This window comes from Papaver somniferum, chromosome 1 (genome assembly GCF_003573695.1).
Source record: "Papaver somniferum cultivar HN1 chromosome 1, ASM357369v1, whole genome shotgun sequence".
Classification (NCBI taxonomy): Eukaryota; Viridiplantae; Streptophyta; class Magnoliopsida; order Ranunculales; family Papaveraceae; genus Papaver; species Papaver somniferum.
Genome location: NC_039358.1, coordinates 66,862,356 through 66,878,503, shown reverse-complemented (window position 1 = coordinate 66,878,503; position 16,148 = coordinate 66,862,356). Strand labels below are relative to the sequence as shown.

Genomic DNA, 16,148 nt, shown 5'->3' with positions numbered 1-16,148 from the left:
AACTTGGGAATGTGTTTATACTCGAGTTACTCAACAAGCTCCAACTCTTCCTTATTCTGATCATACTCAAATAACCATGATATTTGAAGAGTGAAGTATGATCCATTTCTTTTTCGTTTGTGAGTATTTTTGGTTTTTATTTTCTTTTTTCAAAAATAAAATAAAAATAAACGATTTTTGGAGTTCTTTTCTTGTTTCGAGTAGTGTTGGCAGTATTTTTTTTATAAAAGGATCCAATTGTTGAAGCCAAAGATGAAAGCTTGGATCAAAGAAGAGTACATAGGGATTGACGGAAAATCGAAACAATTTGAAGTTGTTTTTGCTCAACTGAATGCCGAGGAAAATATTTTGTAATGGTTTGTCTAATTCTCAATGGGACAAGAGGTTGTTGGAAAGGCAGGAATATTGTAAGTTGAAAATTCTAAGAGCTGGGGGGTCGACAAGAAGATCAACGGTTACTCATATCAAGGATAATGAAAATAATAATAAATATTCAATGAACCGCTAATGACAGTAGAAAAGGAGCTACATTGGTTCTATCAAGGTTCAGGAAGTGTCGACTTCTAATTAAGATGAGATTAAGTCGGTATTATTTGTTTATTTCAGAATATCACTTTAATCCAAGCATCAAAAAAACTGTGTCAATGGATGCAATGCATTTCAATTATATTTCTATTGAGGTGAGAAATTAGTTGGAAAGAAAAGTTGATGAAGGGGAGTGTTTATAAGTTATCCAAGTTTTTGTGGCCGAATAAAGTACCAGATCCTGATGTCCTTCCCGTCATTTTTATCTATTATGGTGGGACATAATCAAAGTTGATTTTTTCAATGTGTTAAGAGAGTTGCAGGATATGTGATGTTTAGACTGCATATCGACAAATACATTTATTGCCTTAACCCCAATAGAGGAGATTGTTTTAGAGACTAAAGACATATTAGTTTGATCGGTTGATCCATAGAGCTTACAATATTTTATCTAAGACTTTAGTCGAAAGGTGAAAACCACTTTACTTGTTATCATCTGTCAACAACGATAAACTTTTTAAAAGAAGAGACACCTATTGGATGGGTTTGGTGCATCTGGCAGGAAAGGAACATGATAATCTTTTCTAACTGAGTTTGGCAAGTATTATATAACTGTGTCTATAAGACTCTATCTAGGTTTGTTCACTTGGTCTTTAGAGGTAAAAGAGTTTGAGTTCATTAGTGCAGTCGATGAAATGTAAAACTAGCACAATGTTTTGTTTGATCCTCTTTAAGCTCCTTGTAATCTATTATGATGAAATGTAAAACTAGCACAACGTTTTGTTTCATCCTCTTTATGCTCCTTGTAATCTATTATTCTTTACTTCTTTTGGTTTTTACGGTTATTGCTCGAGGTTGTATAAGTCTATTTGCCTCCCTATTTTCCACCTCCCTATGATCTAAGCCTCACATCCATATTGAGATACGCATTCAGGTTCAAATGGGGTTCATCATTTCCCTAATGTGGGATTTAGATTGTAGGGAGGTAGAGATTAGGGAGCCAAATAGCACTGCCGCTTTTATACTCCCTCTTTTTTCTCCTTTTTGATCAATAAATTATTTTCTTTACTGCTCAAAAGATAAAATATATTTTAAGATGATTTTGTCAAATTAAAAAGCTACTATTACCTGCTTCTACGAAGCAAATGCTTTCGAGCAATACAATACTTATGTCGAGATATAATACCACTAAATTGTCAAACAAAAATCACAAGTACTTAATGGTTCCAGTAAACATCATACAGAGACAGCTAGGAACACGCAGTTGTTCAATTATTTCCTTTCAAGTTACCCAGTTACGCATACAATCAAAAGCTTGCCATTTCTTGTCCAGACAATAGATGATAATAACACCCAAGTTCATGCTCAGAATATAAAAATAACGAAGACATGATTCTAGATTTGCTGTGGAGGACATCATCAGATGGACCTGCGGCTAATACGGCAAAAGTAAAATTACTGTTTTTTCTCTTCTGCTTTCCTTGGCTGTAAAAAGAAAAAAGAACAAAATAAGTACAGGATTACCACTTCATTCCCAGGGTTGCTTTCCTTGCCAAACAAATTGCAAAAGAATGTACAAACTCAAAACAAAGATACTTTACAAATATGATGTTGAATGCCACCATAAGAATAGGTTCAAGATCTATCGTTACCAGACTACTGGGTAACGATAATAATTATTCTTAATGTTGAATTAGGATGAAACCCGTATTCTTAATTATTCTTTGAAATGCAAATACAACTCATAATGTTAAATTCATAAGCATACACAAAGAAAGCCAATGTAAACAAAACCCCCTGTCTTTCTTTTAAAATAATGCAATTGTAATTTTTTTAATACTAATGACTCGCTGCACTGAAAAAGGAGGAGGGAAAGAGAAAGAGATTTTCAAGCAAATTACTACTGTACTGCTAGTGCTGATGAAACTCATTACCTTGTTATGTGCTTCTCAGGGACTCTCCTATGGGGACCGTGACTACTAGGTGGAATTTTATGTGGTTACCAGTAACAATAAGGCATTTACTTAATTGACACAGATTCTGGACTAACGATCAGTGCAGGAAAAGTAGACTAATTCAATTGACCAAATCCATAAAATAGCTAAATGGAATTGGTAAGAGATATTTATGCAAAAACCACAAGAAACAATATCAATATTAAGCTGGAGTAGACAGCCTAGCAACAGCTAGATTGAGTTTATCATGGCCCTCTTACACGTACTCCACTGACCAGTGCAGGTTCATGTACCAATATTGGCCTTGTGACCAGGGCAGAAATGGGAATAGAACAGGTGAACAGCATAACACTAATAGGTCAAGTATGATCCTATGCAAGTATTACCATTGACCATTGTGAGAATCAAGAAATGTGATTCACTATATAAACCCAGTTATCCTACAAGACAACATGTCAGATGCCATCATTAAACAGATCCCGTCAATCCTGGCTGTAGGGGTAAAATTTTATTAGAACAGAGTGACATTTTCTATCGACACAGATTCTAGATTGGCTACAATCGTCAATGTTTCCAACCGGTGTCTGAAGAAGAGATAATCAAATGTTGTCTCTGTTAATGAGAAATTCAAAGTAAGAACCACGAAAAACCCAGTAGCAACATAATAAAACTGAAAACGAAAAACACTTTTAATGGCAAAAAAACAACATTAAAGAAAGAAGAGATTATAAATGCATTGATAAGATGAAAAAGTAACTAGCAAATGGCATGAATCCCTTTGTCATTTATGGACGCTTCTCCATAACAAAAAGAATCTTTAACAAAATCCTTCCAAAAGTTAAAAAAACGTAAAGTAATTGGAAAGAGGGACCGGAACGATTTTTAGTGAAGGAATGGACACATGATCTCTCAATGGTACGATATCACAACTGTAAGCTTCCGGGTCAAAAATATTAGATGGAATCATCAACATTGAAAGTTTTATACGTAATATATGCTCCATTAATACTGCTAGTCTAATGATTATGTATTTAAGGTTCCCACTTGGTGCTTTATACTACTCTGTGATACGAAAATGAAGAAGTACAGGGGGGATAATAAGAGCATTCGTTGAAGAACGAATACCTGCAAACTCGCTCATTTCCCTCTGATGGAAGCTCTCTTTTAATTAGGATTTTGTATAGTGTCTTCAAGATAAGACAAAGTTAAACTGGGGCTACAGGCTTATTATCTATAGGAAGTAACAGGCTTAAACAAGACTGGCTAAGCAGCTCATAAAGGTGCTCCAACATCAGAAACTCCCTAAATCTTTCCCTTTCCCTTGATGCTATCACCCACATCAAGGCATAATTCTCCCTTGGCAAGCATTTTCACGTACCAAGCGTTACGACCTTCAAATAAGGTAACATAGGCATATGCAAGTAAAGGCCCAACATTCCTCTCAGGTTCTTCCGCCAAATGATGAGCTATAAATATCAGCTCAGATGTACAATGCACAAAGTTAACTGGTTTGCTGGTAGCACTTTCATTCGTTAGTGCTGCTTTTATTCCAGCTCCAATAGCATAAACATTTTTCATACCATAAGTTCATGTGTAACAAGATCATTATTATCCCACAAAATGAAATGGAATTGCCCTAAAAAACTTGCAAGAGATTTCGTGATAGAGCTGCAAAAGCACTTCTCCAAGCACGAGCACCAATGCCAACAATTTTCAAAATTTTGTCTCTTACCAACTAGGAACATTACCACCATTTGAGTTTATGGTGTTTGCAACTACTTCAGCACTAAATATCTTCTTCAATTTCAAAATATTGCACTAAGATTCTTCAAGTTAATATTTCAAAATATGCTAGTTTTTATAGTCTGGGTTCTTACTAAACCTAAAAACAATTCTGTCACTCTTATCGAATTTCTGTTGTAATATTGGTTATTGTGTTAACATATTCGCTAAAACCTGAACTAATCTCAATCAGTATAGATAGATTTTTGATGAACCCCTGCTTTTTACTACTTCATATTTTGATTTCTTCAAAAATAAAAACAAAGGGTTTAACCGCAGTCACTCAAAATGGGTTTCTAAGAAAATTGTTTATGAATTCAAGAAATCAAACACTACCAACTAAGAGTAAGCAAAATATTCCCCTCAAATGACCCACATTCGAAACAAGAACTATAATACGAATCAATAGAAACAATAAATGATTCACACAACAAAATTGATCAAATCATATATAAGCAACCGAAGTGTTTGACAAAATGCCTAAACAAGTTAAGAACTAATTTAAAGCCGAAAACAAGAAAATAAGAGAGAAAAGATAAAAGATAAAGAACATACCTTAGTACCAGGAAAAGTTTGATGAAGTTCATGCTCAGGGATCATAACAGGCCAAGCCTCACCATTATCTTTAAACATCTGTTCAGTTTCAAGAGTTTGGCCTTTTTCAAGAATCATCTGTCTAATACTTTGAGCAGACCTAGTAGTAGCATCAATAACTTCTTCAATACCATTAACAAATGTAACAGTAATCTGAGGAGGTTGATCATCTGTTCTTCGTTTCACTTCAAGTTGACATCCTGGATTTGATTCCTTTGCTTTTCTTGCATTACATTGTGCTAAAAATTCCATACATGCTGCTGTCCTTGGGTCTAATGCATTGAACTCAATCCTCACTTTTGATAGAAACTTCAACATTTTCTCTCAATTTTCCCCTCTTCTCTCTGGTTTTCTCTGTAGACTGAGAGCTGCTAACCGAGTCCGAAACCATGTGAGAAATCACTTCTTATTGCCTGTTGGAGTTGTTTATGGGCCTTAATAGATGGATTTTAGGATTTCTAAGCCCAGGTGAGAAATTATGTTGGCACCACTTATATTACTCGAGGGCACTACTTGTTTTAGGAATGGTCTTTTGGTAAATGCGGCATGTCGCCATCTAACAGGTCAAATGCTCTGATGCACTCTTTACTCTGTATATTGAGAGTGGTCATGGTGGTCCTTTTTATTTACCCAATTTTTTTTTTATTAAGACCATTTATCTACTCCAATTTAACCTTCTGAGCATGACGTTTCATCTACTTCTGTCAACAAACCATAAGCTTTGGTCTGCATGTAAATTCATGCATGCTAGTGAAAATTTCAAATTTCAAATTCCTAGCAGAGTAGCACTACTACAACCAAAACCAAGGAAATAAAGATGCAAAGTGATGTTGAGATACTGACATTATTAGCTGTACCCTGGTTCAGTATATGTAGCTGAGGTCCTCCAACGTACTGTTTCTGAAGAAAATTGAAACCCTTCCTTAATCAGCAAACACACAAATCTAAGAACTTGAAGAATGCGTTCATTTTATAATCTAGGGACCATAGATACTGGATCTTAACTTGAGTTCCTTAAGGAGAACATGAAGATCACAGTTAACCGTTTCTGTCCATGGACCACGCAAAAAAAAAAAAAAAAACATGAAAATTTACACCTCTCTCTCTCTCACACACACAGACGCAGAAATAGACTAGCTGCAATATCTAGCTAGCTAGCCTCCCCTCTATCCATCTATATGTACAATCTTTCTCTTCTCATTTGAAGTTCAACTCAAAGTAGTGAAGGAGTTTCTTTTCTGTTCTTACAAGAAGTGATCACTAGTAAAAACCTATTTCTTCTTCCACACCCTCTACAAAAAGATCTGAAAGTTCTTTTCATAGAACAAATCAAAATGGAAATCACTCGAAATCAAAAAGCATCTACAACACCCAGAAGAAATCAGTTTAACTCTCATGGAAACTGTGTCGCTTCTGCTGGTAAGTTGATGAATATCCAATCTCTTAGTAATACAGCGTATATATGGTTTTTCTTTTCGATTTGGTTTCTCTTAGTTTAGAGTACTGGAGAGGCATGGAGTTCAGTCTTTTTACTGTTAATATTTCATATCCACACTTATATTGTTAATGAAAATCGGGTCTTAATAAACACTTCTTCCAGATGATGATGGAACTAATGAGATCGGTCGTAGATGGCCTCAATTCTTCCAGATAATGCATAATGCCATAATCCAAGATGGATATTTGGTAAGTAGTATTACTTAATGATTAATACTAAGCTAAGTGTTTTTTGTCAGCTAATTAGCTTCATGATCAACTTGATATGCAGATTATCCCGCCAGAGTTCGTCGCGAAACATGGGGATGATTTATCTCAGAATGCAACCCTCAAAGTTCCGGATGGTCTAACCTGGGATGTTAAGTTGAAGAGAGACTCAAATGGCTTTCAAATTGGTCGGTTAGTCCCATTTATTGAGTACTACTCTATAAGCGCTGGACATCTTTTGCTGTTCAAATACCATGAAGATTCACAGTTCCAAGTTATAATATTGGACATGAGTGCTTGTGAAATAGAGTATCCTGCTGTTGATGATGAGGATAGTAGTGATGACCACAGCCTTGAAGGAGGATCCACTGAAATCAAGAGCAGTGACGAAGAAGAAGAAGATTATTACGTTCATGCTTCCACTGGTGCATGTTTTTATTACTTATTCAGATATATAACTGTTTTAGTTTCGATTGTTATTTGAGTTCGTAAACTGCATATGCATGCAGATGAAGATGGAGATGAATCATCTGAATCACCATTGTCATCATCATCAGAGGAAGAAGAAGAAGTCAGAATTGCTGAGAAGAAGAACAAGAAGAAGCGCATTCATTTGAGGACTAAAGATGAGGATAGCGCATTGAGAAGTACACGACTAAGAGCAGAACTCATCGGCGATGAATTCCAGTCCGTGAATCCTTTTTTCACAATTGCTCTACAACCAGCTTATATCAAACGCAAATACTTGGTGAGTCGATCTTGTGCCAACATTATAATTTGGTGCAAGCAGCACAATCATTTGTGTATTAAGTAATTAAGGGCTTTTCTTTATGTGCAGCAAATACCAGTTTCATTTGACGAGATGCACATGTTTACCCGTGGAAAGAAAATCAAAGCTGAGGGTGAAGATGGAAGATTTTGGATACTCGGACTCCCTAAGAAGCGAAGGTTGACTGTTGGAGTTTCATCACTTCTAAAAGATAATGATTTGGATGTAGGAGATGTTATAGTCGTAGAGCTAATGAAGGAGAAGAAGTCCGATTACCTTGATGCTAAAGTTCACATCTTTCGTTCCTGAAAACGTACTGTGTGATCAAGAAGACTTAAACTACCTCGATTTCCATTTAAGTATAAATGTTTCAGTTGTTACAAGTGTGCACAACAACATACTTTTCTAACTATTTGTTGCGCAAGTTAATTGATCTTGTATTGTCACGGTTTTTCGATTTTAAAAATGCATGCTTATATACTTGCTAGACCGAAAGCCATAGGTGATTATGGTGAATCTCCACGATCATTTGGTTGTTTGACATTCTTGACAAGTTCAGATAAAATTAGTCAGCTAAACCTTGTCAAAGAACAACCGATAAGAAGTTGCAGCGCGCTAATTCTATGGCAGCATATCTTCAACAGTTACTGAGCCTAGAACTACAACGCAGCAAAATTCACCATAAACTGGCCAGAAAACAAGATCTTTACTGAACAATACCACTGCCATGAAGCATGCTTGACATAGCCTTGTAAACAAGATGGGGTTATGCCCAGAAAACGGTTCATGCAAAATTGACACAGATTAATAGTGATTTGTGTGGTAGATGCACATTGCTATCTATCACGTGAATTGCTTTGATATCCCCCACACTGTACATGGGAAACTAGCTAGTTTTGTTCTTTTTCAAAAATTTAATATCCAAGTCAAAATCAACCAAGGTAGGAAGAATGGAGGAGGGAGGGAGGGATGGCGGTGGTCCTTTTTGAGCATGACATTTTATCTACTTTAATCAAGAAACACATAAGCTTGTTCTGCATGGAGCTGAGGTCCTCCCACGTTCAGTTTCTGATGAAAATTAAAAACCCTTTCTTAATCAGCAAACACATAAATCTAAGAACTTGAATGCATTCATTTTTATAATCTAGGACCATAGATACTGGATGTTAACTTGAGTTCCTCAAAAGAACAGCTTATAATTCTGTTCTAACAAAAGACATCGCTAGTAAAACCTCACTTCATCAAACCAGACCTCATACAACAAAACATCTGAAAGTTCTTCTCATATCACAAATCAAAATGGCGATCACTCGAAATCAAAGAGCAACTAGAACACCCGGAACAGATCTGTCCAACTCTCAGGGAAACTTTGTTGCTTCTGCTGGTAACTTTATCAATCTCTGTTAGTAATAGCCTTGGTTCTCCCTGTTGTTGAGCTTTGGCTTTTGACTGCACTTTTATGTGCCCCTCCTGCATTTATTTTTCTGTCTTGGTTTTTTTTTTCAGTATAACATTTCTCCTCAAAAACAACAAAATTTTCAGATGATGATGGAACTAATGAGATCGGTCGTAGACATCCTCAATTCTTCCAGATAATACATAATGCCATAATTCAAGATGGAAATTTGGTAAGCAGTATTACTTAATGAATGCTTAACTAAGTGATTTGTCTGCTAATTAGCTTCATCAACTTGATATGCAGATTATCCCGCCAAGGTTCGTCGCGAAACATGGGGCTGATTTATCTCACCATGTAACCCTCAGAGTTCCAGATGGTCTAACCTGGGATGTTCAGTTGAAGAGAGATTCAAATGGTGGCAATGGTGCTGTTAGCTTTCAGATTGGTCGGCTAGACCAATTTTTTGAGTACTACTCTATACGCGCTGGACATCTTTTGCTGTTCAAGTACCATGGAAATTCTCAGTTCCTTGTTATAATATTGGACATAAGTGCTTGTGAAATAAAGTATCCTGCTGATGATGATGATGATGATAGTAGTGATGACCACCGAGGATCCTCTGAAATCAAGAGCAGTGAAGAAGAAGAAGAAGATTATTACGTTCATGCTTCTACTGGTATATATGGTTATTGCTATTTTATTTTGTGCATGTCTTTACTTATTCAAAAAATTGTTTTAGCTTAGATTGTTATTTGAATGCATATGGATGTAGATGAAGATGAATCATCTGCATCGTTGTTGTCATCATCATCAGAGGAAGAAGCAGTCGCAGTTGTTGAGAAGAAGAAGAAGAAGAAACATACTCATTTGAAGAGTAAAGCCGAGGATAGTGCAATGAGAGGTATGCGACAAAGAGCAACTCTTATCGGTGATGAGTTCCAGTCTGAAAATCCTTTTTTCACACTTGCTCTCCAACCAGCTTACATCAAACGCAAATACTTGGTAAGTTTGATCTTGCTTCAACATATAATTTGGTGCAAAATGGTTAATAATGCCTGAGTGAAGAATTAGTAAATCTCCGGAGTCCAGACCGACCAACCTTAAGGGCTGCTCTATAAACTCACATGAACCAAATGAACTAAATCAGCTTTAGTTTAATGCTGCACAATCATTTGTGCATCAAAGTAATGAAGGGTTTTTCTTATGATATATGTGCAGCAAATACCAACTTCATTCAATGATATGCACATGTTTACCCCCGGAAAAAAAATCAGAGCTCAGGTTAAAGATGGAAGTGAAGATTTTTGGTTTCTCGGGTTCCCCAGGGAGCGAAAGCCCGATGAGCGAAGGTTAACAGTTGGAGTTGCACCACTTCTAAAAGATAACCATCTGAATGCAGGAGATGTTATACTGGTAGAGTTAATGAAGGAGATGAAGTCCAGTTATCTTGATGCTAAAGTTCATATCTTTCGTGCTAATCGTGACTGAAAAGTGAAAACTATGTTATCAATGAAGAGTACTTGAGCTACCTTGATTTCTGTTAAGTTTAGATTTTTAAGTAGTTATCAGTGTGCACAACAGACTTTTCTAACTAATTGGTGCACAAGTTAATTGATCTTTACTTGTATTATCACGGTTTTTCGATTTTGAGAACTCGTACTTAAATTTGCGAGACCAAAAGCTACTGAGCAATCTCCAGGGTCGTTTGACATTCTAGTTATAAGTTCAACAGTTTTCGAGGTAGAATTCTATCAAGATCAGACAAAATTAATCAGCTAAACCTCATCAAAGAAAAACAGATAAAAGAGCAGCGTTCATTCTATGGTACCAGATGTGCAACACTTGCTGAGTCTAGAACTACAATGCATCAAAATTCCCCATACATACACCAGCTGCATTATTGGCACTATGGATTCTAAGGTCATTTTCAATTGAGCTGTGTATCGTAGAAAATAAGCCGCATTCCAGATTTCGCTTGTAAACAATCTGTTACTTTCTTATGCTGAGCATTTAATTGCATATATAGCATTCCTTGCAGAGGTTTGATAGGATGATTTCAAAGAGTCTGCTGAGAGATGAGGGAGGAAACTGGCAATAATCATGGGAACTTGGAGAATCCTTAGCAATGCAACAACAAGATAACTAAAGAAACAAAAGAATACAACTGCTTTTCACCATAAGCTCCAACCCAAGCAATTCTCTTGGCACCGTTAACAACCCTTTTCAGAGGAAATTATGAGATTCCGAAGTCATGGCCTCTACAGGAAGAAGATCAAGAAAAACAACCGAACTTGCAAAATAGAAAAGCAAAATGAGGAATTCCTATTTTACTATTATAAAGTGGAGGGAAAGAGGAGCCTGGAAAAACGGCATACCATTACAAGATTGGGCAAGAGATCATATAAATATTTAGCTATAATATGGGAAAGAAGGTTATGTCCTTCCTGTTATCTCTCTATCTAGTTTCATTCTCTTTGCACCATGTTGAGACTCTGGCATCCGCGGTTTAAAAGATGGGTCGTGCTGAAACCCACAGTTAGCTCCATTTTTGCATCCCCTAGAACTATTGAAATACATGCAAGGCTTGTTAATCTTGGGTTTTCCGGTCTCCCTTTGTTTTGAATTATGTAATGATGACAGATGATGTTCTTGGTTTGCTACTGCTGCCCCAAAGTGCTGTTGCTGCTGGTTATTACCGATAAATTGATGTGCCTGAGGTGGTGAGTGATTCTCGCTTTCTGATCGTTCCCCACCGTGTTGTTGAATCAGGCTCTTATAGTAGTACATGTCTCTCACAGGCGGCGGAGGAGGTGGGACATTTACTATTGGTGGAGTGGTGGAGAACTGAACATTACCACTGCCATGTGGAGGTGGAAGAGGACGTGCATGAAGCATGCTCGACATAACATTATTCACGGGATAGTAGTGTCCACTGGTATGCATGGTAGACATCGAACTCGCTTCAGGAGCTAACCTACTAATATGAACAGGAAGTGAACTAGACTGTGGGGCTGACAAGTTCAATGGGGGTGACCTTGGCCTGGTTGTTGTGTTGTTCTGTAAGTTGCCATTGGCAGGTGATGGTCCATAATCACTAACCAGCTTTTCAATCAGTTGTGGGTTGTTAAGTATTTGTATGAGTAACTCCGGGTCGATCATGCTTGCCTGCTCGTTTGTCTTCATGATAGCGGAGAAGGCAGCAGAGGCAGCAGCACCAACTGCATCTGGCTGAACACCAGGGGCAAACCCGACACCATGTGGCTTTCCAATGGTGGCTGTATTAACAGAACTGGACATGTGTTGGGGAGGTGTCTGAGACAGTACTGGTAGCTGTAACATCTGGGGATTATTAGCCGTTACTGCTGTTGAACTGAATGATGGATCGGATGTATCTTCATCTTCAATGGGAGTGACGGGGATAAGAGGAGTTTGACGATCATCATAAGGAATATTGTCACATTCCAAGGGAACAGATGGGCTATGTAGAAGATGGTGAGATGTCAGTTTTGGAAAACAAGCAACAATAATAGGAATACATAAAGAAAAGAAAATTATGGAAGAGAGAGAGACCTATCAGGTATATCATCTCTGCGTGGATAATATGCTTCCAACTCCCTCGAACATCGCTGGTTTTGAATCCCACCCTCTTTACTTTCTTGACCAGCCACTACTTGCCAATGCGGATCCAAGAAAAACTACATCAGAGAAAATAGGAACACAGGAACAAGCATAAGTACGACAAATTGACATTCACAAGATTTCATTAAGGATTTAGAAAATTTTGGTCACGGGTCATCAGTCAAGAAAACAAACATCAGAAAACTATCTTACTCGTGGAGGGCATTGCCATTTGACCAAAGATATCTGAGATAGTTCTTTCTTTAACTGATTCTCAGAATGCGCAGAATCTTCAAACCCAGGTGGCAGCTGATCATCTGTTCCTCCACCAGCGGAATGCAATAACCATGATTTCTTTGCTTGGAGATGATCCTGAACTCCTAATCCCACTTGCGAAGGAGAATCCTCTGACAGAAACAGCCTCACCTGTTCAATAAAATGGCATCCGAGATTTAGAGGTCGATTACTATATATAACAGGTGATGAAAGCCAGAATTGACAGATATAAGTAGTGATTCAGAAAAGCGGTTTGATATATTAGAGAAACCGAGAGAGAAAGATGAGTGTCTGTGTGTGTTTTGATACTGTCAAACATACCAGCATAATATATAGAAAAGCTTGAAAAAAAACTAACCAGACCAAGACTATAGAATGAAAACCCCAGAAAAAGTTCAGTAAACCAAGAGATTAACTGGATATATTAACTTGACATGGAGAATTTTGAATGTATTTCTATAGGATTTTGCTCCTTTTAATAGGAAAGCAGAAGTCAGAATATGGAATGTAAGTTCTACTAAACCAATTAAAACTAGGAAAGTAAGCTATTAGAATCCAGCAGAAACTCAATAACTAGCAACCTTAATATAGAAACTTAACAAAAATATTTATTAGCTTTGCACAAACTTTCAAGTTAATCAGCAAAGCTTTGCTTCTTTTATTCCATTCCAATGTCACCCCAACTAATCTACAATTATGTGTCCCACAGTCAAATAACCTCAGGCCCGAACCAGTGTTCTTACTAAGCGCCTTCTAATTTTTCAATTTAAAACATTCCCTCATAGAGCAGAGAAAAAGATCCTCTGGATGCTCTTTCATGAAGTTCCCACTCCAAATGTCTGGTAGAGGACATAAACAATATGAGATAGACATTTCAAAAGTAACAGACACCTGTGCAAATAACACGATGAGATGATTACACTAGTGAATTTTTGCACTCCATCAGAAAGTTAACCAAAACAATATAGAACACTATGACCTAATAACTACCTACAGCACATAACATACTGAGCTGACGAAAAAGGTTTCTTCCTGAACAAGATCCACAACTGTTCTCTCCAAACATTCGCAAATTCTACATGACCATACAGCGGCGGATCCAAGAAGCTATTTTTAGCAAAATCATATATCTTATAAATTCACAGCAAAATGTGAATGCGTATTCTGAAAAATAATTCATTGGCCATGCTTTCGAATGTTGAAATTTGATAAACTTTTCCTCTGATTTTTTTCACCTTTGAATTCAAATTTATTGTTCACACTTCCATTTGATATTTTAGGGTCTGACATAGAACTGTCACAAGTACAGAAATTACATAGAATAAATCCTCTGTACATGTTGGATGAACAATGATTTAGTTCGTTTATAACCTACTAGATTTCTGCATTTATTCAGTGTTTAAGTGTTGCATGAGTTTGAACAAGTTGCATTTTAGCATCCAGATCCATGCCTAGTTGAGCTTTCCTTTTCCTTTTGAGAAACTACTGAGGAAATTCATTGATGTTGGTATTCTTACGTATTTCAGCACTTCTGCCAGCACTTTTCCGGCAGTCTGTGAGCAAAGGTTTCAGTATTACTAACATACTAACAAGGCAGATGAAGCAGTCAAGCATCAAAAGATGCTCTTTTGGCCAAAACCTAAACATTCTAATAACTCATAGCTAATTCAAAGTGATTGCATCTCAAGTGTAAATCAATCAAATTCTACAGGCTAAACAATCATCCTCAGCATTGAGGTCAAACTTTACAAGGAAACTAATCATTCACAAAAATGATTTCATATGTTTGCAATTTGTAAATAAGGGCAAGTTGATCATCCCAGTTCACCGCAATAGCTTTCATATTGTAACTTCCGGATTGCTAGATTCAGCTCATATAAGATCTGGATGGAGTACAATGCTACATTCTCATTTTCTGCTTTTTAAGTTCATGTGTAACAAAAATTATTTACTTTGATTAATTTCACCATCTTTATGTTGTCCAAGGTGAATTAACCCACCGAAGAGAGTAAGAAAAGTTGTTTCTTTTTCTCATTGTATAATTCAATGAAATATGTGAACCAATTTTAATCTGGTTGACATATGAGATGCTTTAAATTGCAACATTTTATTTTTATCATCGGCATCTTAGTTGTTTCAGACCATCTCTTTGATTCTTAACTTCGAACCTCATTCTCTCTGCTCTTTTGTTTAAAGGATCTTCTTTTTTTGATTCACTCAAAGGTTTGATCAAAGGGGAAATTAAGCAAAACTAGTTATAAAAACTTCAAAAAAACTGAAGAATGGTTCAGGTCGAATAGATTGATTACTGGATGGATGAATGACAAAACAAAACAAAAAATAAAATAAAATTATAAACTGAATTAATTGATTTGGGGGAAAGTTTATACAAGATAAAGAAAAAAGCCAATCAAATTAGTTATTTTACCTGCCGGAGATTTTCATCTGTTGCCCAAGAAACCCTTTTTGATTTATGTGATCCTCGCATATTAACACACTACACTTGATTGATAAAATCCCCTTCTTTCTTTCCTTCTTTGCTTGAATGAGTAATAATCAGATAGTTAAACAATCAATTGAAAGGATTTACGATCTATAAAAACTCCTAAACCTATTGAAATTTATAAACCCTAAAATGTCTACTGATGATTAATTTTTCGTTCTTTCTTCCTCTTCTTTTTCTTATAACTCTAAATTAATAAATATATTTCAAAACCCTAATCGTTCAGCTTTTAGGTATTATACAACAGAGTTTCTCAGAAAATAATATTATCGAGTGTTTTTATTAATGATTAACGAAAACTATTGAGAGAGCAGCCATTTACAGACGCCTCAAGTTTTCGCGTCTCTCTCCCTTTCTCCTCTCTTTATCGCTCCGCTCTGTGTTTTTCTGATCATAAAAACTGAAAATTTATTTTTGTTTTTATATCTTTTTATTTTCTTTTTCCTTTTCTCTCTCTGTTTTTATTTTAAATAATTAATTAATTAAAGTTGCCGATACAATCATACACATGGGTGGATCTAGAGTCCAGTTCATATTCATCGTACCAACGGGAGAAAGTGGCACACGAAGCGGCTTCATCCTACCAATCGGATATTTGCGCCCCAAGTTTAATCAAAGGGTGATTTGGTATTTTAGGTGATGTCTTTTCTTGGTCCAAAGGTTACCTGCCGGTAGGCCTCCCTCATCACCTCGTGGACTGTACTCGCACGGAATCAAGTGATTTTTCACTTTCCACGATGTCCAATGGTCAAGTTCTCGACATGAGGTCGTGGAAAAACATTTTGTCTCCGAAGCTTGAATTGTATGCGAATCATCAAACTTCAAGGACGCCTCAATTAAAGCTTCGATTTGTGTTTCAACAGTTCTTGAGGTTAAATCGGCCGGTGAAGCTGAAGTCAGAATAATTTGGATTTGAAAAAAGTTGTGGAGCAAAATTTTATTCACATTGTCATTGAGAGTGATGTTAAGGATTTCATTGACCAATTTTTTATTGGAAGTGATGATAAGGATCTCATTGACTAA

The 16,148-nt window shown here is 36.5% G+C and overlaps 4 protein-coding genes across 4 annotated transcripts; 2 read left to right on the top strand and 2 right to left on the bottom strand.

Moving 5' to 3' along the window:
• Positions 1–1,681: 1,681 nt before the first annotated feature.
• LOC113330011 lies at positions 1,682–5,242 on the bottom strand. The gene is made up of 2 exons (XM_026576866.1): positions 4,818–5,242; positions 1,682–2,010 (listed from the first exon to the last, which is right to left on the bottom strand). Exons 1-2 carry the CDS (start codon positions 5,172–5,174, stop codon positions 1,981–1,983), a joined length of 387 nt encoding a protein of 128 aa, XP_026432651.1. The 5' UTR covers positions 5,175–5,242; the 3' UTR covers positions 1,682–1,980.
• Positions 5,243–6,074: 832 nt separating this feature from the next.
• On the top strand, positions 6,075–7,791 carry LOC113330002 (putative B3 domain-containing protein Os03g0621600). Its single transcript, XM_026576858.1, has 5 exons — positions 6,075–6,275; positions 6,457–6,542; positions 6,625–6,985; positions 7,070–7,308; positions 7,399–7,791. Exons 1-5 carry the CDS (start codon positions 6,191–6,193, stop codon positions 7,636–7,638), a joined length of 1,011 nt encoding a protein of 336 aa, XP_026432643.1. The 5' UTR covers positions 6,075–6,190; the 3' UTR covers positions 7,639–7,791.
• A 603-nt stretch (positions 7,792–8,394) lies between these two features.
• LOC113329993 (B3 domain-containing transcription factor VRN1-like) lies at positions 8,395–10,387 on the top strand. Its single transcript, XM_026576848.1, has 5 exons — positions 8,395–8,713; positions 8,872–8,957; positions 9,032–9,404; positions 9,501–9,730; positions 9,947–10,387. The coding sequence occupies exons 1-5, from the start codon at positions 8,629–8,631 to the stop codon at positions 10,214–10,216; spliced, it is 1,044 nt and encodes a 347-aa protein (XP_026432633.1). The 5' UTR covers positions 8,395–8,628; the 3' UTR covers positions 10,217–10,387.
• Positions 10,388–10,871: 484 nt separating this feature from the next.
• LOC113289841 (zinc finger CCCH domain-containing protein 6-like) lies at positions 10,872–15,531 on the bottom strand. Its single transcript, XM_026539263.1, has 4 exons — positions 15,051–15,531; positions 12,560–12,772; positions 12,299–12,423; positions 10,872–12,206 (listed from the first exon to the last, which is right to left on the bottom strand). The coding sequence occupies exons 1-4, from the start codon at positions 15,108–15,110 to the stop codon at positions 11,162–11,164; spliced, it is 1,443 nt and encodes a 480-aa protein (XP_026395048.1). The 5' UTR covers positions 15,111–15,531; the 3' UTR covers positions 10,872–11,161.
• Positions 15,532–16,148: the final 617 nt, after the last annotated feature.

Bases quoted from the DNA above. Each gene is read 5' to 3' on its own strand.
- LOC113330011 (XM_026576866.1), bottom strand. From the start codon at position 5,174: ATGTTGAAGTTTCTATCAAAAGTGAGGATTGAGTTCAATGCATTAGAC. The intron at 2,011-4,817 runs GTATGTTCTTTA...TTCTTTTTACAG, and splicing joins AAACTTTTCCTGGTACTAAG to CCAAGGAAAGCAGAAGAGAA.
- LOC113330002 (XM_026576858.1), top strand. From the start codon at position 6,191: ATGGAAATCACTCGAAATCAAAAAGCATCTACAACACCCAGAAGAAAT. The intron at 6,276-6,456 runs GTAAGTTGATGA...CACTTCTTCCAG, and splicing joins AAACTGTGTCGCTTCTGCTG to ATGATGATGGAACTAATGAG. The intron at 7,309-7,398 runs GTGAGTCGATCT...CTTTATGTGCAG, and splicing joins ATATCAAACGCAAATACTTG to CAAATACCAGTTTCATTTGA.
- LOC113329993 (XM_026576848.1), top strand. From the start codon at position 8,629: ATGGCGATCACTCGAAATCAAAGAGCAACTAGAACACCCGGAACAGAT. The intron at 8,714-8,871 runs GTAACTTTATCA...CAAAATTTTCAG, and splicing joins AAACTTTGTTGCTTCTGCTG to ATGATGATGGAACTAATGAG. The intron at 8,958-9,031 runs GTAAGCAGTATT...CTTGATATGCAG, and splicing joins TAATTCAAGATGGAAATTTG to ATTATCCCGCCAAGGTTCGT.
- LOC113289841 (XM_026539263.1), bottom strand. From the start codon at position 15,110: ATGCGAGGATCACATAAATCAAAAAGGGTTTCTTGGGCAACAGATGAA. The intron at 12,773-15,050 runs GTAAAATAACTA...TTTATTGAACAG, and splicing joins CAGATGAAAATCTCCGGCAG to GTGAGGCTGTTTCTGTCAGA. The intron at 12,424-12,559 runs GTAAGATAGTTT...TCTCTGATGTAG, and splicing joins AATGGCAATGCCCTCCACGA to TTTTTCTTGGATCCGCATTG.